Here is a 24,553-nt window from a genome sequence, read left to right as displayed (position 1 = left end):
CTCTGCTGTGGCTAACTACATACATTGTCTCACTACCACTCATTATCTTTCCTATCTAAGTGAAATATAAGTGCTCTCTGTTATGTGAAACACTGAGCTGCGTTTTCCAGGAAATGGGGAGGTTGGAGTAAATCCCAAAGCAGAATCTCTGCAGCAGCTGCCTGTTGTGCTTCTGTAAAGCCTCGACAGAGCATCTGATCCGAAACTGTGCACATCCCGGTGTGCAAATAAACCAGAAGATAACACATAAAGCCACCAAAGGATACATTAAAATCCGGAGGCTTTTATGTAGAAAGATGGATCAAGTGAAAGATTTACTACTTCAATTCCAAGTAATTGATTTCTGTTGCTTAAATTAGAGCAAAATTTCAGTGCTACCACATATCCAAACCCATTCGTTATTAGCTTACAAAGCAGAATGCTGTAATTAAATAAATTGAATGTTTCTTAAAGCTCTTCTAAAGAAAAGACTAATTTGCTTACAATGTCTTGGATAGTCTGTCTAAACTGGCTGGCATCCTTCCAGTTTCAAAGCAGCTGAAATTTGAAATTATTATGGGAGCAAATATTCCAGATTTCTTATTGAAGTTGCTCTGCTCTGGGTGCCATAAGAAGAATGGAAGAGGGAAGGAAAGAGATGGAGAATTGTTGATTTGGGTTTTTTTTCTGTAGGAGGATAAAATAAACCTTGTAGAACAGCAGAGAACCTGGGAAATTGCACATTTTAAAACAGCAAAAGCAATTCACAGGATAGAAATCTTTCAGCATTCGTGCACTGTATAGCGAAGTTCCATCAACTGTTCTTTCCTTAATCTTCCAGTATCCCCACTAGACTGTGCAGGAAAAGATGGCCATCTCTTTAATTGGCTTTTTCTCTTAGCTTTTTGACAGAATGACCAGCTGCCCATGTGAAGCCAGATAACTCTTTTTACAAACAGCTGGTACTGGAGATGGAGCTGTTGGGATTTGTCTCCATTGGGAAGCATACATTAAAATTCTAATTACCTGTGGTTTAACTTACTAGTGCTGCAAATGCTAAAAATAGCTTTATTTAAAAAAAAAACCTGACTCAAAGTTCAGCAGGTGTGGAGATGTGTTGGTAGATCTTGGGTGCTCTGGAGCAGAGACATCCAGAGATTATAGGAATGTTGAAGAAATGAGGAAGAATATTAAATGTCATTTAGGTGGTAAGCAAATGATATACTGAAAAATTAGTATTATTGTAAAAAGTTGAATTATCTTCATTATGTCCTGTTGCCTTTAGTTGCAATATTTGATTTAAATGCATTAAGGTATAACGTTTCATGATGCTTGTAATAATTATCTCCTGAGATGATTTAGGCAGCATCTTAGTACTTTTTAACAGGTGTAGTGATTAGAGAAACAGAACAAAAACATGGAACAGTTGCTTACTGGGTAAGGGTCCTCTTGCTTTACTTCATTTGCATAAAATGTTCATTGATATATCAGGAATTTTGAGTATGTATGGAGGTGATTATGAAAGGGGAATTTAGTCTGTCTTGTAACTGCTGTCAAATAAGATTGCATTTAAAAATAATCCATTAAAGTAAAATAAAATTTAAGGAGCAAAGCTTTTCAATATAGCTTTTCATCCTATTCTGTATAGCTTTTTAGAAGAAAAGCAAGAGAAAAATTGCATTTCCCCATATTGAAGTTTGGTGGCAAGTAAAATAAATTGGAATATCTTGTCCTAAAATAAAATGTAATTGGATTATTTCAAATCTGATATATGTAATCGGATTTGAATAGAATTTTTCTCAGAGTTCCCTGCCTTAATATTTCTTGCTATTTCTCGAAACTTTTGTAAAATTTAACCATTAGGATTACTTTTGACCACTGTATCTCTCCAATGCTAAAAGGTCTTTGCTAACTTTTGTTAATTGTCTGAAAACAGGAATCTGGCTTTTTCATCCTAATGAAAAAGACCAACTTGTATTGCTCTGGTGATAAAGTGGGAGCTGCAGGCAAAGCATCTGGTCTTAAAATAGATCAGTAATAACTGATTTACAATACATCATGAGTGACTCATGCCCTTCTACAGTTTAAATGGGTTTTTATCCTCAGTTTCATTCTTTGCTCTCTAACTTTGGGTAGGAGCTAAGTAGTTTAGGAGTTGTTTTTCTGATGGGACCTACTTTGAAAATATTTTGGTTCCCCAGCTGGACCTAGCTAAATAACAGTGAGAGAGGTATACTCAATACCACCAATTAAGAAATGGAAGGAAGGGAGCATTTGATTTTCAGATTTGTTTCTAGAGGAGGTGGTTGAATATTATATGTACCAGTGTCTTTTAAACATATGGGGTGTTGTTTGTTTGTTTTTAACAACTTTATTGAAATGAAACTTATCTCACTACAACCTTGCAAAAAATACTTTAATGTAAAAATGTTTTAATTGTTAATACATCAAGTACCTTATACCAATGTTTAATAAATATTGCCAGTGGTTAATTTATTCATTTATTTTGGTTGAAGACAACTGTGATTACAGCATTAATGTTTAGATTATTTTGTAGCAACACCAGTTGCAGCAGTCTGCACAGAAATTGCAGAAGATGTGAATAATTTCTTGTAGTTAAGTAGGTTTTGTCTTTCTCCATGGGGAACACACTAACAGGGCAGATTTCTTCAAAATTCCTGTCTTCTATTATTCTTTACATGCAAAGGAAAATAAAACAGTGGGGTGTAGACTTAAAGCAATTCTGTTTGTTAAACAGTTTTGTACAGACAGATTTGGTTGTATTTGCTTGAAAAATATTTTAAATAGAACATGATTTCTGTAAATAGTGGAAGAAGCATGAGACAGACAAAACGTCTTTAATGAAAGCACTCAGCCTTTTTCGTGCTCTCAATCTACCTTTATTATGTTAATCAAATTCCATGCAGTTCCCAGCAGGGGTATGTGAAAATTATCTTTTCAAATAAATGAATACAGATTATTTACTGCATATCAAGAAACTACTTGTAGGTCTTTTGATCGTTGTCCTGGTGCAGATGTAGATCAGAGCACTCTGACTTGTGCAGTGTCCTCTTATCCTCCTGGATGGCTGGGTGATGAGGTGGCAGGTAAATGTGCCAGCCCTTGCCCACTGGGGACTCAAGTGTGGAAACTGCCTGCTTTAGATTCCTAGGAAGTGTTTAAGTCTATTCAACCACAATGGTGCCAGTATAACCCACTTTCTAGCAACTTCAGGGTAATCTGTCAGGTGCTCTTTTTGGGAATAACAAAGTGGACATCGTTGGGGCTGGTGAGGGGAAATGGAAGAAGCATAATTTACTTGTACTTCTAGTTTATTTACTGATATTTTGGAGATAAATGGCTGAAGTACTAACGAGTTCTTTAAATCGTGCCTTCTCATTAGAAGTCCCAGTAAAGTAGTCGAAGGTAAATGCAATTAATCTGAGAAACAGTTTCTAGGAAAATTAGGAAGGTTGAAGTTTGGTACTCTTCTTTCTGTGCAATCTTATTTTCTGTTTTCTCTGTGTGTATGAAGACCATGAGAGTTAAATACTGCATTTTCTATCTAACTTAATTAATTGGTGCCTCACTAATAAATCCTATTAAAAGTTTAAAAAAATGTTGTGAGTTTTCTTTGGGAACAGTACACATCTATGCTATATTTTGCTTCAGGATAATGTTTTGAACATCATAAATCAGATCATGGATGAATGCATTCCACACGAACGGGCCAACCGAGACTTTTGTGTTAAGTTTCCTGAGGAAATACGCCATGACAACCTTGCAGGACAGCTTTGGTTTGGAGCAGAGGTAAGTCTGTCATATTTCTGTTGCTTGGGGTTAATAGACACTTTTTTTTTTGGTGGCATGAAGCCACCACAAGCCACATCTTGAGACTTTTCTGAAAATTTTAAATATAATTACAGAGCAAAGTAAATATCTGTGAGAACTTTCTGTGGGCGCTCAGTGCAAGGGAATTCTTTAAGGTTTAGGCTTTGGTTGAGCTAACAGCAATTTATTTTCATAATTGTGTGCTGTCATTATGACCACCTCTTAAAAACTATTCTTAGCATCTGATAAATACTCTAGATTTTTGTTGTTTGGTTTTTTTTTTAATCCTGATGGGCCATCTTGTGTCTCATGTTTTGAAAATCTTAGAAACAAAAGTATATTAGGGAATTCTATCAGTATAAAAGTTAATCTCCAACAAGTACAAGTGTGTGCTCTCACTTGATTTTAATGGCTGTGTTATGCTGTAACTCATACTAAATGTATGTAACTTTGAGCTGTCATTTGTTGCACATAATTTGCTTGTTTCATGCTCATGCTAAAAATATAATGGTTCCTGTGCAAAACAATGAAGTCCACTTCTCTTAATTGGTTTTTCTCAAAGACTTGCTTCTACGGCAATCTGTAGGAACAAGGCATTGTTTTAGTGAATAAGCTTTAATTATTTTAACTAAGGGAAGTCTGAAGTGTCAGAAAAAAGGATGTGTTATGCAAGATATTTATTCATCAGTACTGATGTCTGTTGGCTAAAACGAAAAATAAATCATTGTGGCATTTTTAGTGATAAACCTCATGTCTTTGGTTCTGCTGGCCTGGGGAGACTTAAGGCTTCATGGATTTTTGAGACTTAAAGGGGGCAGTAGTCTAGACATCTCACTACACTACAGCACATTATGGTGCTGTTTTCAGCTTTGCCTCTCCTGTATTTAAAGCAATCCTTGGGCTCCTGTTATTATCCATTCTTTTCTCTACCAGTTCCTCTTTTCTTTTTCAAGTGCACGTTCTCCATGAAGAGTTCCTGTCTTGTTCAGTCCAATGTGCCTCCTTATGTTCTGCTTCTGAAACTTGCTTTTCACAGTTGTTAATTGTAGGCTCCTCTGAGTCAGGGAAGTCTCAGGTAGAATTTACAAAATTAATTTGGTATGTCAGTGGTTTGCAACCCTGTCCTCAGCAAAAACCACAGCAGTTTTTCTTCTCATTCTCATGTGTCAGTCACTGCCATCATCTGGGTGGCATCATCGTGTGTTTTAGACTGCTGGGAGTCTGCTGTGTTGGCTGGGGTCATTTTTTGTACAACCATCCATTACAAATCCTGGTGAATCCCATCACCTTTTCTTACTCTAAGGGACTAACACACTGGGATTACAACAGTGAACACACAGGGAAAGTGCCAGCCAGTGTAGTGGCATCTTGCATTGTGGAAGATGCTTGAGGGAATCACTGAGGCAGTATTTTTTAACAGAAAAAACACCTCTCCCTTTATTCACTGTGTTATATAAGCTAATGCCTTTGCTCTTCCCAAATCAAACTTTCACTGTCTCCAAATCTAACCATCAGGCTGGAGACACCTATTGGTTTCAGCAAAAGTAACATATGCAGTGATGATGTAATGCTAACTCCTACTGCTGTAGGCACTGTCCTCCTGTAAATTCATGTAGCAAGAAGACTGTGTGGACTTTGAGAATACACTTGTGTCCTTGTCAGTGCAATCACTGAGTTATCAGACTGAGAGTACCTGTCAACAGGTAGGACTTACCTTATCCATACTTTCCCACAAATACTACTTTGACTCATAAAAAGTAAGAACATGATCTCCTCTGAGTGCCCTTAAAACACAAATCAATGCATCAGGCTGCTGAGAAAGGACTGGGATTGCAGGTTCTCCTTACAGAGCTGTAGAAATACCTCCCATCTGCAGGAGCACAGGAGAGAGGGGAGGGATACAGCTGCAAGTGGAGATTAAAAAAAGTGAGGGGACTAGAACCACCTTATATATTTTCATTTAATAAAAATATTTCCATTAATACAGCAAGTATGATTTATAGCGGTGCTCATTGTCTTCCAAATGTATCCATAAAGGAATAAAGCCAGCAGTTGTTTTTAACAGCAGGATTTTTGAAAAGTTTTATTAATGTGTTACAGTAAAAATCTACTTTTAATGTCTTTGTCAGCTGGTCAGAAGGAGTCCGTGTATAATACCTGGGGCAAGAAGTCTCTTAAATAGCTACTTTCCAGACACTGAAAGGGAAGAATCACTCAGTGACCTGGTTTTTATATTCTTTCCTGTAAAATATAATCACTATTTCTGTGGGAAGCAGAATACTGGTGTAACTGGCTCTGTGCTCTGATAGCCAGTGTAACTAGTTTTGTTGTAAAAGACATCACAGTTGCAGACTTTCTATTTGTTGTTCTTTCTATTAGGAATACATTTATTTTACAAAATGGAGCAATCTAGCCTGAATCAGAACAGACCATGGTTCACAATTTTGCTGGATTCACATTTCTTTAATGCAGGCAATCCTTGTGTACATGGAGTATATATTCTGCCAGTGCTTATTACCTAACTAGTGGGAGAATAGCTTTAAGTTCTTCTGTCAGCACTTCTTGCACTTGAACCTCCCCCCATTCTCACATTTCCTTGGCTGAGCTGCTCCCTAACCTTTTACATGAAAGCTTATGACTCTTGACATACCAGTCTTAAATCTTTCACTTGTTTAATAATTTGCAGCCAACTGGGGCTAATTACTGCCCTTGTTCAAAGTATTAAATAGCACATCTTGTGCTTTGTTTTTAAATACAAAAGTAACTTTGTAAAAACCAATATTTTTATCTCTTCATGTATTTCACAGTGTTTGGCTGCTGGTTCCATTATTATGAATCGTGAAATTGAGAGTATGGCTATGAGGCCCTTGGCCAAGGATCTGACCCGAAGCCTAGAGGAAGTCAGAAACATCATTCGTGACCAGGCCTTGAGGGATTTGAACCTCTACACAGAAAAAATGAAAGACTCACTCAAGCATTTTGATGTCCTTTTTGCTGAGTTTGAATTAAGGTAAAAGAGCTGAAGTAAGTGGGTTGTCAGCGTTGGCTTGACCATTGCAGCTGTGGTGTGGCTTGTTGGTTTTTGGAAGTTGGCTGTTTTGTTCTGTTTTTGCTTAATGGAAAAAGTATAATTTTTTTATCATGGTGTTTGAATTCCTTAGTAATTTGTTGTATTGTTAGATTTTTCCTTTCAGTGTAGCAATAATGAAAAGAAAACTAAATAGCTTTTTAGCAATCAACATTTGCTCTCTCCAGCTAAACTATAATCTTCAATTTCCATACTGGCATATGGCATTTGAGGGAGAATTTCCAAGACACAAAGGGAAACCATAAATCTCTTCTCTTAATGTTTTCTTTGTCATAGAAAAGGCAACAAATATGAGATGTTTAAAAAGAAAAGAATGATAGCAAATATTCTAGAGACTATGAGGTTTTGTTCTCTTGTGCTTAGAGATACAGGCAAGATGCACCCAGTGAATTTAACAAGGCAAATTGAATTCTGCTGAAGGAAGTGTTTTTACATAAGCAATAATTAAACACAGGAACTCATTGATTTGAAAACTTGAGACTGAAAAATGACTTGGAGGTTTATAGCAAAAATAAAAATAACTGCTTTTGGGGTGAGAAAAGTAACTGCTTTTTGCATCAAAGGTCACATTGACCAAGTCTTGCGTTGTCCTTCAGAGTTTAAGCCAGCTACCTGCCTGTGTGTTAGATGCTTGTGATGCTGGCCATGGACAAGATAATGAGCAAGATTATTTATGGACCTAATATAGTACAGTCATTCCTGACTTCAGTAGAACATGTTTCTTAGAACTGAGTAGTCTTTTAAATTTTCTTGGGAATAACCTGTCTTCTCTCCCATTACTCTTTGCCCTTCCTCAATACACATATTCCCTTGAATTATTTTATTCAGGTAAGCAATCTTTTTCTGGGTAGAAAGAACATTATTATTCTGTTACACTGAAAAACATTTTAATTGAAAACATTGCCTGAAAAAGTGCTTTTAAGTGTGGTTTTGAGTGCAGACACCGATGACAATCATTAACTGATTCTTGGCAGTACCTGTGCAGTTTCTGGCCTGTCAGTACCAGCTCTATACATGTAGCATTTTTCTTTACAATTGTTTTGCAAACAACTTCTTCCCTTTCTGTGTTAATTGTATTCCAGAAATGACCAATTAAGTAGCACAGTGACAGAAACCCACTTAACTTTTACCCATGTTTCTTCCCTTGTTGAATTAGTGCTTCTGCAGGTAATTGCATGTAGAAATGAGGCCAAAACTTAAGTGTTATATATTATCTTCTGTGGGTAACTGAAATGTCACTATTCTAATTTCAGGTAAAACCTTTCTAGATAAAATGTTTGCTTTAGTGAGTTTCTTAAGGAAATGCAGAGTAAACTACTCAGTCTTCAAGATGTGGCAATAAAGATCCTTCTAGGACCAACCTCCCTTTACCCCTCAGTATGGAGTTCTAATAGCTGAATGTGTGTAATTATATTGCTGAATTACTACTGAATTTACTACTGAATTCCACTGCCTCCGTCTGCAATGAGAAATTTGACTGTATTTCTTATAGATTCTTACACTGTACAGTTTTCATAGTGAATGCTGTCAAAATAAATACAAAATAGTACGGGAAAGGTTAGGTTTCTAAGAAGATTTGTCCTAGGTTTGGGTTCATTTGTAATCTTTTTTGTTAAGGCATGTAAAACAGTGGTATGTTATCTTCTTCGTAGTTATGTGTCGGCCATGGTACCTGTGAAGTCTCCAAAAGAATACTATGTCCAGCAAGAGGTAATCGTACTGTTCTGTGAAACTGTGGAGAGGTAAGTTGAGGGCTAGATCTGAGCTTTTATAGAAATACTTTTGTTGTTGTCTTGAAGAAAAACAAAACACCTGGTATTTTGCTTTTCTAGTAAGCATCCAAGTACAAAGTTAAAAAGTATTAAACATGCTTGCCAGGCACAAACCTGTACTTTTTTGTTTTCTAGATAAAAAAAAAACACGCACGAAAGTTAATAATCCAACAATAACAATATTGTTCGTATGCCTAGTTATAGATATATATGTAAGCTAGAACTGTTTAAGGCATCAAGACTTAATGATATTTCATGCAAGAATACATGGGGAGGTGATTCAAATAGTTGGTAACCTCTAGTGATTATCATAAAGAACTGGTAAAAGCTCTTTAAAGTCTTACAGGACTGGAGCTTGACTCTATATGTATGAAGAGATGATGAAAAAAATGGAATTCATAAGTTCTTTCAGAAGCATAAGGTGCAAAGAAAAGTGTGAATTTGAAATGTACTCTGTTGAGCAACTTTTTTTCTTCCCTCTTGTGACAGATTAACTAGCCTAGCAGGTGGGCAGTAGAGGGGAGCAGCAGGTGAAATACTCAGCGTTAGTGGGATTTTGAACAGTGCAGCACTGTTCTTAAGAGGAAACTAGTGAACCTTATTCTGAGTGGAATTATTAGACTTCAGTTGACTGTAAAATTCCTTGGAATAAGTGTGTTTTACTGTCACATGAGGAGAACTTGTGAAGCCGACCCTGGGTCTGGTGCGGTCAACCCTTTCATTAAGGAATGGAGGAGGACTGGGCACACTGCCACTATCTGTAGATGACACCAGGATCAGAGGTGTTTCAGGCACTTTGAAAGACAGGATTACAATTCAAAAAAGGTCGCAAGTAGGAGGAATTACCTTCCATCAGTCAGAGAGCTGCTAGGTGTACACATATTCAGCTACTACATACACATGGCCAGCGGAGAGCCACAGAGGTGATAAGAGGTCTGGAACATCTCTCCTGTGAGGAGCTGGGCCTGCTGAGTCTGGAGAAGGGAAGACTGAGAGGGGATCTCATCAATACCTATAAGTGTCTGAAAGTCGGGTATCGAGAGGATGGTGCCAGACTCTTTTTGGTGATGCCCAGGGACAGGACAAGGAGCAGTGACCATAAACTAAAACACAGGAAATTCCACCTCAACATGAGGAAGAATTTCTTTATTTTTAAGGTGTCAGAGCACTGGAACAGGCTGCCCAGAGAGGTCATGGAGTCTCCCTCTCAGGAGACATTCCAAACCCACCTGGATGTGTTCCTGTGTAACCTGCTCTGGGCGAGCCTGCTTTGGCAAGGTGGTTGGACTGGATGACCTCCAGAGGTCCCTTCCAACCCTGACTATTCTGTGATTCTGTATTTGCCCAGTAAGAGGAATAAGATGGGTTTTCATTTGCAGTTTCAGATAATCTGGCAGTGGGCTGTAGGAAGGAACAGGGCATGAGAGTGGGCCACAGTCTGGTGTGTCCATCTACTGTTGGTACCAAACAGGGCTGGCTCTGTGTTCTGTTCTGTCCACCACCAGCAGTATTGACCAGGAGAGTACTGACAAGGAATAAGAAAAAGTTATTTCCATTCTTTTGGGGACCAAAAGCAGGGCTAGTGTGTGGTTTTAAGTGTTACCTTAAGCACCAATATGGACGTATCAGAGAGGAAATTTGAGGATGGTATGAAACTTGAGGAAATTGGGAAATTGTGAAGAAACCTGGAAAACGTAGCCAAATAAAAATTCTAATCAGATTGGGGTTTAGTCTAGAAGGGGCTTAAGACGTTTGAGAAGCTATTTGAGGACAACAAAGCTTCCCCCAAATATTAAATCACAGAATCACAGAATATTCTGAGTTGGAAGGGACCTGCAAGGAGCATTGAATCCAGCTCCTCAGTGAACGGCCCGTGCAGGGATTGAACCCCCTGAGACTTCAGTGATAGTCACTGTATAGAACTGTGTTGGGTTTGGTTTTTTTTTTTAATTTAGGGGAGATTGGCCTAGATGATTAGAGCAATTTGTATTTGACAATTAAACCAAATACATTATCCTATTTCCCATTACTTCAAAAATGTTTCTCTTAGTTGAAAAACTCTCGGTAGTGGTTTTCAGCAACAAGCTGAAACTTGACTTGACATAGTAAAAGAAAAAAAGGGAACATGGCATAAAACTAAATTTGGGGTTGGATTACTGTAAAAGCATTAAGGGGTTTTGTTTCTTACATTAATTTTTTCTTATGCTATTTTTTTAAAGTAAGACTAAAGCAGTCTATATATATAGAATACATTTAAGACTATATACATATGACTACATATACACATAGACATGTGTATATATGTCTATATACATATAAGACTATATGCATAGTTTAGATTGTACAAAAAAGTTCAGAAGTTAAATACTATCAGTTTGGTTTGGCTTATAACAATTTTTTCAATTTTTTTTCCTAGTGAAATGTATTCTTCAAGAGTTTGATCTCTTACTAAATCATTTTATTCTTCTGCTTAGAGCCTTAAGGCTTGGATACCTCACTCAAGATATGATAGATGACTATGAACCAGCTTTAATGTTTACAATTCCAAGATTAGCCATTGTATGGTAAGTAATTTTTTAACTGTTCTCCATTCTGCCTCATTTAAAGGTTTATTGAAGATTTGAAAAAACACATTCGGAGTTTTGACATATTTTCTTTCACCTGAGTTTACTTGTACTTTCTTTAAAAAAAGTTAAAGAGGAGGATTATGTTTTAAATTAGTACAAATGATTACCAGTTTCATGTAGAATATCAAGACAAAAAAAAAAATGTTAGATCTCTAAATATAGAAAGCAGGAACAATTGATCAGACATCCTCCAGCAAAATTTAAAAATTAGGAACATCAGTCTTTGGAATGTCATGTTCTCAGAAATATTTTTTGAAAGCACATATTTTGTGTCACTCAAAAATAGTATGACTTCAGGATACAAGTCTTGAAAACCAAAAGTATTCAGTGAGATTTATGTATTTTTCTCAATGACTCTGGGTTCAAAAGAAGTTATCATGGCAAACTGCATTGGAACCACTGAGTTAGGCTTAATTCTCTTCAAGGAAAGTATTAACATGTGTAACTTTTGTGTAGATTTCTGTCCTGTTTTGACCACTTAAGACAACTAAATTGTAAAAATGTTTTTGCTTCATGCAGTTTTTGCAATATTGAACAAATCATATGCATTTTTCGTGATAGTCTTTGTGACTTACTAAGACAACAACTTCTCTGGAGTAAAGCCAGCATGTTTTTAATATTTTACCATTGTGAATGTTTTAAAGTTAGCTAATATAAATAGTACAATTGAGGAGAATAAGAAACCTCAAATCCTGAACATAATACTCTTCTCCTCAGGAAATCCCCGTGGCTTGTTTTTCCTGTTAAATAGGATATTGTCTGTAACTGTCATTCTAAAAATAATAACAGTAATAATCTGATTATTGAAAGACAACAGGAATGTGAGAACTCAATTTGAAACTGCTGCAAGACACAGTGAAGAGGAACACATCATGACTAGATGGAAAACCAAGGGCTCTCTGGAAAATAGACCATATCTATCCCAAATTACAAAGAAGGATAGAGAAGGAGAAGAGAAAAAGTTAACTGCTCCTAGTTATCCAGTGATTTGAAAATAAATCAAATAAATCACTTCCATGTGAAGTTCCAGAGCAAAACTGCACCATCCAGATGCAGTGTTGTCTGGAAGAAACTTAAACCTTTCATTTGGACTGTGAATGGAGAAACCTGTAAAGCCAAAATGGATGCAATACACAGTTGTCAGGTTGTGGCTCTGTGTCCTCATGAGAAGGAAGGATCTGGGCAAGGAGAAGTGCTGGATCCTCTCAGTCTTTTCAGAAATACTTTTCAGGGCCATTTTTGTCTAAGGTTTCTTTTCAGACATCAGTTTATCATACTCATGTTATACAGTGCATGTTGTCTGTTATCTCAACAGGTGTCGGTGCACTTTGAACCACATAGGAAGTATAAAGACACACTTTTTCACAATTTTTAGTTCTTTTCACGCTACAACTATATTCAGAACTCTTTCAAATCTTATATGTGTACAGAAGCCATTGCATAACCTTTTTTATTTTGTAGTACTCTAGCCCATTTCTATCTTTTCTAATTTCTTCTGAGAGTAAAGCTCTGAGCAAACTATACCTGAAACCCAAAGGAACAGTGACTTTGCATCAGGTAGAAGTTAGATGAGAGCAGCCTCAAGCTTCCACTGAGCAAAGCAGTAATATTTGTTTAGGCAAAACATAAGACATGAGTCAGCAATAACTGCATCACTTCGTGGCAGCCTGCTTGTTGAAGCTTGAGAAGCATATTAAAAGAAAAAAAAAGCATCCCTGGTAACAGGATGATTGGTCTTAAGCCACCAAAAAAAAAGGTGACTTGCAAAAGAAGCAACTTTCCTCTCTCATCTCTTCTTCCCCTGCTCCTGCCCTCAAAACCCTAATTCCCTGGTATTTTTTTTTAATACTTAAGTGGAGTTCATAGAACTGGTGACATCAGCTTTGCCCCTGTGTCTTTGATGGTCACACAGGGTGCTTGCCAGGGAACAACTGAGGAGCAAAGAGACTTTGACAGTCTTGTCAGCCAAGGATCCCTTGTTACTCTGGGTGGTTTGGATGCTGGATAGCTTGCTGAAGCAACATGTATTTTGAGTTTAGGAAAAGAAACATACATTTGAAATACCTTGAGTAACAGAGCACTGACTCCAAGGGAAGGAAGAGGAAAATGGCCTGGGAAAAAGAAAACCTATGTAATCTTGAGTGTGAGAATGTGTGATCCATTTGCCTTTGAGAAACATGCATTGTTTTTGCAGTGGGCAGAGGATTAAACAGTTTTAAGTAGAGTGGTTCCTGGTGTGGGCGGAATCCACTCTCTGGCACAGTTTGGTACAGTGCAGCAGATATGGTGAAGAAGGTGAATTTTGTTTAATCCCTGACACACAGACTGGTTTGGGCAGTAGTGATTTGGTCAGGAGAAGCCATTGAGATATCTTACAGTGAAGTGCATGGAGGCTCTCAGGATTGTGAACTAACCTTTCCAGGGAAATTTCTACAAGTGCTGAGTTGATTTAGAAGGATGGTATTATCAAGAAGGGTTTTATGTGATTTAGAAAATCTGTTTTCTTTTTTTGTCATATGTCTATACCAGGTTATATTTACCTCAGAGGTAGAAAAACAGGAGCTCAGGAGCGTTCTTGCCTAGAAGTTTTTCAGACTGAAAAGGAAAAGCCATTTCAGTCTCTCAATTAGTGGACTTTCCCCAACTTCCTTGATAATAGGTTTCTTTTGGGTTTTTTAATCAGTCAACTGCAGCAATGAAATAAATGTATGTTCTTTCATTGCTTTTTCTCCCATGTTTAAGGAGGGGTGGACAGAGGGGAAGGGAACTTTTCCCTGTTACCATCTAATTCTAACTGTGGGTGAATAAGACAAAAATAAGATAACAAGATGTAACTTAAATATAGTTCTAATTTTTATGTACAATTGCTTTTCGGACTTTATTCAGTTGTTGCTCTGTGTAATGAAATTCTCATTTTTGTGTGTGTTCATGCATGTGTTTGAATTACAGTGGCCTTGTTGTCTACTCTGAGGGACCATTAAACTTGGACCATAAACCAGAAGATATGTCTGAACTCTTCAGACCTTTTCACACTTTGCTAAGAAAAATAAGGCAAGTAATAAAAGATAGTTGTAACTGCATCTCTTCTGAATTGAAAATCAGAGGCCTGAAAAAGAACTCATAAATGCTTTAAAAAGTGTATTTCTTTGCTAAGTTAACCACAAGCTGCATTTTCCTCTCATCAACCTGATATACCCATGAAATAACTAAATGTAGTTTTTCATTTCACAGTAGTTTTCTGAACTTTTAATCTCTGTGATAGTTTCTTTTTTCCTGAGTATCATTTTATTGCATTTCAGATCTTCATATGGTTGGATGATACCTGAAATGGTAAAGTTAGAGTTTATATTCGGGAGATTCTGTTTCTAATTAGCATCAGTGTTACTGTTAGTTAGGCTTATTACATTTTCTCATTATGTTATGATGCAATACTCAGATAGTTGTTAACCTAATAGACATGACTACCAGTTTTTCATATTGTGGATCTGTTTTTACAGGATGGATCACTTTATATATACCTCTTTCCACAGTACTTCAGTCTTGGTTACCATTGGAGATGTGGGCTCTGGCTCAAGTATAAAGAGTATTAAAATATTTTTTTCTTAACTGAGGTCTTCAGAAATCTTTAGAAGATTTCTAGTTTGGAGAAATTAAGCCGAATCTTTAAAGAATCTCTACATCCTGTTTTTTTATATCCATCCTTCGGGTGTTAAAAAAAGTTTTCTAAATCTGTAAACCCTATTATTTTCTTAGAATTAAAATTTATATACCAACTGCAAATTTTGTTCCTGGAAATCTGCAGAGATAATTTGACAGGGTTTGTGGTTTTTTGTGTCCAATTTTCACCTGTTTATTGCCTTCCCTGAATATCACAATGACAGTTTGTTGTAAGAATACTTTTCACATAGTTTATCCAGATTAATCTCCTCTTGTCCATTAGAGATGAAGCATCTCCTGAGGGAGAATGTAAACTCTGTCAGGGGTGGTTCAGAGGGGACCTGTTTCTGAAGTTAGCTTTTATGAGTATATAGACCACATCCTCTTGTGTCCCTTGAAGATTTGCTAATATTTCTATCTAGAAGTCTTATTTTTAGGTACATTTGTGATATTCATATTGAAATTTGAGAATTAAAATAGACAAATCAACATGTTTGGTTTGTTGGGATTTTTTGAGTGATTATGATTTTATTAAACATTGAGTAAAGCACAGCAACATGAATTGAGGAGCAAAACCTAAGTTATAAGGGAAAAAGGCTTTATTCATACCAAAACTTAAAAAGAAATTTACATTAAAATACCCTATTCCCAATATATGGCTATCACAGATATTTTCACCAGCATTCCACTGACTGACTAAAGCCAAAAGGATATGTAAAAGCTAATATACTTCTAATCTCTGCTTTCTGCTTACTCCTTATATTTCACAACATGGAAAATGAAAATCAATGAAGTCAGTTTGTTGCTCTGTCCATTTAATTTTCAGTTACTGTGAACTTAGTTCTGGGGTTGAAAAGAGATTAGTAAAATGCTTGTTTATTCAATAACTGCAATTTCCAATGCAAACTTTAAAAAATGAAAAGGCTCTTTCATATTCAGTTTTGGAAAAAGTTCTGATATACTTTAAGACTTATATTTAATCTGTCAAGGGAACATTAAGACGTGTGATTTCAGTTGTCTAGGAGACAAAGTTTGCAAAGTGTTCTTAGTGAGATAGCATCTATCAGAGCAAAAATTCAAGCAAAAAGTAATGAGAAATTCCATCTCTGGCAGTCTCTGAATTGAAGGAACTCAAATATTGGCAAGAACTGGGCTCAAAAAAAATAATATATACATATATATATATATAACTATGTTCCTTTAGTAATATTCTTGAATGAAAAATACACTGAGTGAAAATAACAATGAGATACAAATAAGTGTGGTGTTCATATAGGGTAACTGAATTACTTTTAAAAGTACCTGAGCTGTCTAGATTTTTTTTTTCTTATCACAGATTTTTTTTTAACTCATCAGACTACAATTCCTACTCTGTGAGAATGTTCACAGAAACCTATAAAGGAAGATGAAACGAGATATTTGATATCAATATTTCTGCTCCCCAGAAGAGGAGGAGTATTTTTTCCTGGAGTCTTTCTCCAGTCTCCATCACCAATAGTTAAGGCATGAAAATAGATTCAGTAGTCCTCTGTTAAAATAGTTGAATCTTGTACTGCAGTTGTGTACCTGTTGTAAGAACATAGAACATCTTATAGCAGAATATGATCACATCCCAGTGAATTTCTCTGTAAATTTCTATAGCTTTTTAGCCAACTAAGTATTTTAACTCATGGAGTAACATCAAATACGCAGCTGATTATTTTGTAGGATTACAGGTAATTAATTTTAAACTGTATTATCCTAAAATATCCGTAAGGCAAAGATAAGTACTGTATTTAATTATGTGGATCCACATAATTAAATCAGAAGTAGCAGAGAAGAATACCTATTAGCTAGGAAAATTTTTGTTTCCTATTGGTGGCTGACAACTTGGAAAACAATAGAGATTATTGAGACTCTCTGAGCAAAAGCCATAAAGGTTCTTGCTTAGATTTCGGTAAGGTCGAGCAGCAAATTACAGCTTTGAATGTTTTAATTAATATCTAAGCCAGGTGCTTGTGTTGACTTCGATTTTGGATGTAAGACATTAGCGTTGGTGTTTTTATACATGTAGCAATGCATAATTATATAGTAGTGTTATCTCTGTTCCTTTGAACCATTTCTACCAAACTACTGCAACCTGCTTAGGAACTACAAAGCATATCATCTGGTATATGCTTAGGTATTTAACTTAAATGCCTGTGACACTGAACATGCTTGTGATACAAGTATTAGCTATACAATATATATACATGTAAGACTGCTGTACAGAGATTTTCAGAGGGAATTTTGCAGTACTCCTTAATTCTACCCTATTTCAGAGCTTTTTGCTTGCCTGGTGCTTCTTTCTGGACCATTACAAGTGATTGCAGGGCCCCTATGGATTTTGGTGGTGCAGAATCAAGCAGATTGCGGATCAAGTGGTGCAGAATCAGAGGATTGTGCCATTTTAAGTACATGGAGACCTTTCTGTCTCACTGACTAGAAATCCAATGCAATATGCATGCTGTCAGTGTGTTAAACCATTGGGAGGGGGAAGTGGGAAATTTATATTCTTTTGAAGTGTGTGCAGTGACTGGGGGGGAACTGGTTAGGTTTTCCAAGGTGAATGTGTTCAAAACCTTTATTTGATTTAAAACTTTTTCAGTAAAGGAGTACCAGTGCTATTTGTTATAGATCAGTTTTGGTTTCTCAGTGTTGCTTTATCTGAACAGATCTGCGGACTTTGGAGTGCAGGAGCTGGAGGGTGCATGTGGCATCCCTGTACCTGCATCGTGCTCTTACCGTGGCAGCTCCATAAAGACAGCTGCTTGTGCTCTGCTCAGAGCATGAACTGAAGCACAGGCTGGCAATAACGATGCTGTTCTCTGAAAACAAGCCAATTTAAAATTCTAGTCAGAATAGAAGCAAAGTTAATGCAGGAGGCTTGAGGAATGCGCAAGATTAGGGGGTTTGTGGCCCTATCCTCTATTTAGACAATTTTGTCTTTAAATGGACATCTGGCCTCAGATCTTTGAAGAAGTAATTTCTGCACCCTGGATATTGGCAGTAGAGTAAAATATGTTGATTAGTTTTGCAACAGACAAAGTAAATTTCTACTACTGCTTGTAACAAGCAGAGCACGTCTGAAGAACTTGCTTTGTTTTTCTGCCAGTAGCTGTAACCACTGAAAGAAAAATGTTCCTCATGTTTTGAAAGCTAGATTGCCTTCCTGTGATACGATGCCAAAAAGAGTAAAAGCAGGTGAAACCTCAACATGCACTATTTTAAATTCAGTGTTTTCTAAAGCCTCTCTGAGAAGAAAGCACACTGCTGCTGTCAGGGTGGATTGCAGAAGCTCTTTTTACCTGTGGCTTCTGAATAATGAAAGCAGAGGGAGAAGTTCTTTTTTTACTTATGAGCACAATGAGTTAAAAGTGCTTCAGCAGAAAGGAAATGAACTGTTGAAATAGCTACAGTTTAGTTAAACTTACAATTTACTAATGATGCCTGATGTTTAGTATTTTAGTGAGATTTTATATCTCCTTCTGTATACTGGTTGACATTCTTTTTGTTCTCAATATCTACATAGATATTTTAAAATATGGCATGTTTCTAATGCTGGCAGTGAATCCTGTATAAACAAATATATTGTGTATCTAAAAGGTAACTGTTAATCAAACATTTGTCACCTTTAAAACTGGCTGGTGAATCTAGGGAATTTTTAACCAGAGAAGTGAAGATAATTGCCTGGACCTCTTTTAGAACAAGCTGTATTTGTTAATAGCAAAATTTCCAGTGTTTGAATTGGGAAAATGAGCGTATTTCCTTTGAATTTAAAGCAGGATTACTTCTCTACTGAAATTACAGGGCTGGTAGACTACCACATATAATTCAACTGGTTATGTTATTCTTTCAGGCAGTGTGGATCTGATTCGCCTAAAAAGGACTGTCAGCTGATTTCATTGATTATTATTTTTAATCAGGTTTTATATACTATCCTCAAAACTGCACACAATTAATCTTAAATTTTGAGGTGGTGGTATTGGCAGAAATATTCATCATTCAAGTCAGTGAATCCAGCCAGTATAAAGTAAACATGTGTTTCCAGGGCTTATTTTATAATGAATGTGTGAAACCTGTACTGAAGAGGTCTGAGCAGCCTTTTGAAAGGAAGCAGAGCAGCTCTGGGCACCGGGGAATCCTGGGTGCTGCCATGTGGTGTTCTGGAGACTGAACAGAACCCCAGACTAGGTGCTGCAAGTCAGAAGATTCAATCTTAGATTTTCCCTGGGCCCATTTCATCATTCCCAGTTATGCTGATGAGCTTGGATGGAAAGCAAATTCCTTTGAATGTTGCTTGTATAGTCTGTGTTTGTAAAAGTTGCTCATTCTTATGTTTTGAGAAGGGTGTGTGACTGTGGTGTGTGGAGAAGCGTAGCTGGTGTTTAAGCAGTTTACTGTTGGTCAGTTCCTGATACACACCTCCTGACCCATGCAAGCAAAGTTCTCTGAGGATTATCAAACACAAGGATGCCACCTTGGTTCAGAAATCCCTGAGCTACAGGCTGTTGGCAGCCAGTAGGATGCACTCACTCAGCAGACATCACTGTGTGTCTGTCCTGTGCTTATGCTCTTCCTTAGGATCTGTGATCAGAGCCAGGCTTCTCTACTTGATGGATCTTGACCTGACCCAAACTATCTGATATTTTTAGCATCCTTGCATAGGTGAGGGGCAAGCTTAACCCCTTCCCTGTTACATTTGTGTGCTTACTTGTTTGTTGCAGGGTTTTTTTTAAATTTAAAATCCCAACTGTTTTTAAAATCCCACATTACCTCATTTATGCTTAAAAAATCCTACACCACAATGTTTCTGTAAAAACTAACAAAGTGAAAATTCATAGTACAAAGCCTCATGGCAACAATCATGTTATTCTATATTTTTATTCATTCTGTTGGTATAGTTATCTCAAAAATAAACAATAGTAGTGCTGCTATTTTTATGCTGACCTTAAAACTTAAACCATTCTCTGTCAGTTTGTTTTTAAGATGATGTTAAAATACTTAATCTCTTACAGACACCGATTAACGTTTAAATACAAGATCTGAGTAAGAAGATGGTATCATTACATACTGTTTAGACAAAAGAAAGGAATGTATAGGTATTTAAAATTATCTAGTGTGCCAGGTAGCAATACTGGTTTATAGCTTTGTTAGGTAAATGGTATTTTTTTAAGGGGAAGATATGATGGTGCAATTGTTCTTATAAGATATTTCTTCTGGAGGCTTAGAATTTTTTTTATAATACTCATCATAAAGCAAGATTTAAAAACTAAGTATGTTAATTGTGTGGAATGTATATAACCATAACTTTATTCTGACTTAAGCTTGCTTATCTACACTGTTAGATTTTTTTAAATTGTAGGTAGCTGATACACAAGTCAGATACTAGTGATGTATTTTTTGAGCTGTTTGAAAAACTGATAGTACTTGCAAAAAAAATTTGGTCTGTGAGTTAACAAATTAAGAATGCAAACCATTGACTGGAAATCAAGATGTGAGATATGTTGAATGTTTCTTTCAGGTTTTCTGGTCCTCTTGTTTGGACTTAATTCTTCTAAAATGTACATATTATTATTATTATTGTGATGCCAGCTGTATGTCAACTGCTAGCAAATGATTCCTAAACACATGAGGAATAAGGGACTCCTGCCCTCTGTTGAGCAGGTCTTGCTTTTTCCACCCATTCATTTATGCTAAAATACACTTACTGGTCTTTGAAAATGTTGACAGCAGTTCTTGACAGAGGATACATTTATATATGGCTTCTTATTGAGAAGGATAGCATAAGTGAAACTCAGGTCTAAAATTAAGTGCTGCTGTGTCTGTGGATTTGTTTTGAAGTTATAAAGCACTTAAAACACTTTGTTTTCAGGTGTTCCTAGTCTTAAACTGCAATACTGAGGATTCTTGGTAACACTGGAGATGCTGCATGTCTCTTGAAAACACAGTTTGCTAAGTAGCTAAATGTTTGCTTCTAGACCTGCCTGATTCTTAACATCATACAGAAGCTTAACTCCTAAATGACTGAGTGTTGTGGTTTAACCCCAGCTGACAACTCAGCCCCACACAGCCACTCACCCCCCCAGTGGGCTTGGGGAGAGAATCAGAAGAGTAAAAGTGAGAAAACTCATGGGTTGAGGTAAATACAGTTTAATAGGTAAAGCAAAAGCCACATACACAAGCAAAGCAGAACAAGGAATTAATTCACCACTTCCCATGGGCAGGCAGGTGCTCAGCCATCCCCAGGACAGCAGGGCTCCATCACATAGTGGTGACTTGGGAAGACAAATGCCACCACTCCAAACATCCCCCTGTCCTCCTTCTTCCCTCAGCTTTATATAGTGAGCATGATGCCATGTGATCTGGGATATCCCTGGGTCAGCTGGGGTCAACTGTGTCCCCTCCCAATTTCTTGTGCACCCCAAACCTCCTCAATGGTGGGGCGGTACAAGAAGCAGAAAGGCCTTGGCTCTCTGTGAGCCCTGCTCAGCAATAACAAAGCCATCCCTGGGTTATCAGACTGTTTTCATCACAAATCCAGAGCACAGCCCCGTAGTAGCCACTGTGAAGAAAATTAACCCTATCCCAGCCAAACCTGAACACTGAGCTAAGTGTTCTAGGCAGGAAAGAGCCAACTTCTAATCCCTATTTCAGTGAGCAGGCTTCCAGATATCCGTGTTCTATGTGTGATATTACTATTTTTAATCAATTCTTTTATCTGACAATATAATGCTGTGAAACTCCTGCAGTACTCTTGTGCAGAATATTTTCCAGAATCTAGTTGAAGGATGGCAAATTGGTTTGCTAATTAAAGTCAAATTTGTGAAATAAAAAATTGAAATGACCAAATGTATCTAACTGTGGGTGACATTTTCACTCTAAGTAGATGGGGAGGGGGAAAGTTCTGGTTTTGTGTGTGTTTTGGTTTATTTTGGGGCTTCACTGCAAGCATGTTTATCATTTGATACCCTACGTTTGCATGACTAATCTCAAATTCAGGCATCAGCAGTCACGTGTTCTGAATATGAATGCCAAATGCACTTTGAGTTACACAGTTGAAAGTACTCTGTGCCCTCAAGTTCTGGGTTTCTGCACTAACAGTAAAAGCTTTTTAAAAATCTGTAACATCAGTGCCAAGTGATGTGTGTATTTCTTCATTTTCAGGGATCTTCTTCAGACACTAACTGAGGATGAACTGCACACACTGGAACGTAACCTCTGCATCTCTCAAGATGTAGATTTTCCTGTCAGAGCAGATCCTGAAGTACCCTCTGTCATTACACCAGTCTTAACTGCGACTTTGCCCCCTAAGGAACTTTCAGCCAAAGCTGAGAACACAGAGGCTGAACTGGCTTGTTCGATGCAGTATGATGAACAGGAGCTGGAACAGCTGAACAGGATGGTACACAGAGTCGGAGATGAAATGTCTTCTCTGCTTTCCCCTCCAAGCATCTGTCAGTCTCCAGCTCACAGACCTCCCCTAAGAAATAGTTCTAGTACAGAAGCTTCACCGACACGGCACCATCTTGACAACTTAACCGATGAAGAGGACAGAGTGTTTTTTATGGATGACCTAGATGGAGCAGGAGAAGCTCTTGCTGGGTTGGATTCAGTAAGTGAAACTTTTGCTTGGGTGAATAACCCTTGTCATGATTCAAAACAGAACCTGCAATATAGAGATGCTTTGCTGTATGAGAATGGCCATCAGACAGAGGAAACTTTGCTTTTAAAAGATGCTGAAAGTGACTTAAGCAATAATAACAATGTTGAAGATGGAAAGCAGATGTCTGGCATTTCAGTTCCAAATTCGTGCAGCTGTCTGGAAGGTCCGGACTCACAGTTATACCTCAATGGCTGGGATGCGTATGGTGATGATGCAGAAACAGCAGAAGTGATTGCTCACAGGACAGGGGGAATGAAAATATCTGCTACTGTAATATTCAATCCTAAATCTCCCTCTAGCTCAGAATCCCCAGTAACAACTCCAGAAGCAGCTATTAGTTGTGTTCCTGGATCCGCTCATCCATTAGCAAATGAGGAGGTGGATGAATCCCATAAACTCAGTATAGCTGCCACAAACTGTCTAATTAATTCCTGTGTGTGTTGTGGCAGCTGTGAAGACAGCAGGGAGGACGGTGTTGAAGGTTTAAAGACTAAACATTCTGCAGGAGGTGTTGTAAATGCTTCGTACACATTAGTGAAGTCTAAGGAACTGGACCATGTAGATAACTTGGACAGTTCAGTCCCTGCACAGGAAACATTAAAACCTGAAACGTCTACTTTGTTAGCAGAAAGAGACTTTGGCAGTGAAGAGCAAAAACTGCCAATCTCCTCTAAGTGCCTGGCACATTCCTCAGGTTCACAGGTAGGAGCAGAAAGTGACTCACAAGGAGAAGCAGAAAGCATCTCAAATCAGCAGAAGTGGGAGAAGAGAAAACAGCTATGTGAGAAAAAAACAGACTACAATGAAGATGCTAGTAGTGAAAGGATGGCAAAGGAAGATGTAAAGTCAAGATCTAGTTCAAGGTAAGAGCAACTTGCTGTCCTGGTAGTAATTGGCATGTACATAAGTTCCTGTATCCTTGTACTGTAGTGATTGGTGTATTATTAATTTTGATTTTGAAGATAATAGTGTGTTGCAGAATTAAGGAATTTATCAATATAATTTTTTAATACAGATAGCTTTTTACTGGACTTCAGCTGTTCTGCAAAACATTTGGAGGTCATCTGAATTTTAATCCTCTAATGTCTCCATATCATTGAAATCAATGTTACATTACCTGCTTAATGTATCCAAGAGGGCATTGCTGCTAAATGGTACCTGGATCATTATTTCCATTGTACTTTGCTGTTTTATAGGAAAAGTGTGTCTGGCAGATACCAAAAAGTTAACTTCTGCATCACTGAATGGGATTACATTGGAATCTAAACACGTTTTACCTCAGCTTCATTTGTGAGAACGGGGTTAATCTGGTCATGGGCATGAGCATATTTGTGAATGTCTGTGCTGAAGGAGCCTAACAGAGTGCAGAAGAGCCTTTTAAACCTATTGGACCATTTCAGCCAAAGCTGATAGAAGAATAGTAGTCATGGTTCTGCGTATTTAATGACTATAAGGAACTTGATAACAGTGAGATAATAGTACTTGTATTAAAGAAAATGCCATGCTTCAGCTCAACTTTGATTAGACATTAGGGATCTTACACACATCAGTAGAAAGCCTGACTTCGCTTTGGTTTACTGTTTTCGAGGATAACCTGTTTTGTATGAGTAATGACCTCAGCTTCCCTGAAGTATTAATATCGTGAAGCAGAGGAAAGAAATTAGAGATAAATTATTGTTGTTTCCTATATTTCTCTGACAGCTTTCTTTGTGTGCGTGTGATGCAGGATCTCTCACTTTGTTATGTTTACAGAGTTCACATAACACAGTGGAGGTAGCTTGAATAGTGAAACATAACAATATAAAGGCTGCAGAAATAAACATTTGTTTAATAACATACCGATTAAATTATGAAATATATTACTGGTAATGGAAATAGAATCAAGAGTTCTTTGGCCTGGAGTTAATTCCTATTA

General features: G+C 37.2%; 1 protein-coding gene across 4 annotated transcripts in view; it reads left to right on the top strand.

Moving 5' to 3' along the window:
* Positions 1 to 24,553, top strand: part of ZFYVE28 (zinc finger FYVE-type containing 28) — an 82,347-nt gene that overhangs the window by 15,324 nt on the left and 42,470 nt on the right. For 3 of the 4 annotated variants that reach the window (XM_018088731.2, XM_018088727.2, XM_008920934.3), the window contains exons 2-7: positions 3,652 to 3,789; positions 6,618 to 6,820; positions 8,551 to 8,640; positions 11,145 to 11,234; positions 14,247 to 14,348; positions 22,140 to 23,501. In XM_018088731.2, the coding sequence (XP_017944220.2) occupies positions 3,682 to 3,789; positions 6,618 to 6,820; positions 8,551 to 8,640; positions 11,145 to 11,234; positions 14,247 to 14,348; positions 22,140 to 23,501 (1,955 nt within the window). In that variant the 5' untranslated portion in view covers positions 3,652 to 3,681. Of the gene's footprint in view, positions 1 to 3,651; positions 3,790 to 6,617; positions 6,821 to 8,550; positions 8,641 to 11,144; positions 11,235 to 14,246; positions 14,349 to 22,139; positions 23,502 to 24,553 lie in introns of those variants that run through there. The other variant, XM_018088738.2, reaches the window with a different exon arrangement.

This window comes from Manacus vitellinus, unplaced genomic scaffold (assembly GCF_001715985.3).
Source record: "Manacus vitellinus isolate BGI_N305 unplaced genomic scaffold, ASM171598v3 scaffold_0_pilon, whole genome shotgun sequence".
Lineage (NCBI taxonomy): Eukaryota > Metazoa > Chordata > Aves > Passeriformes > Pipridae > Manacus > Manacus vitellinus.
The sequence above is the reverse complement of the archived record's forward strand: the minus strand, read 5'-3'. Positions and strand labels throughout refer to the sequence as shown.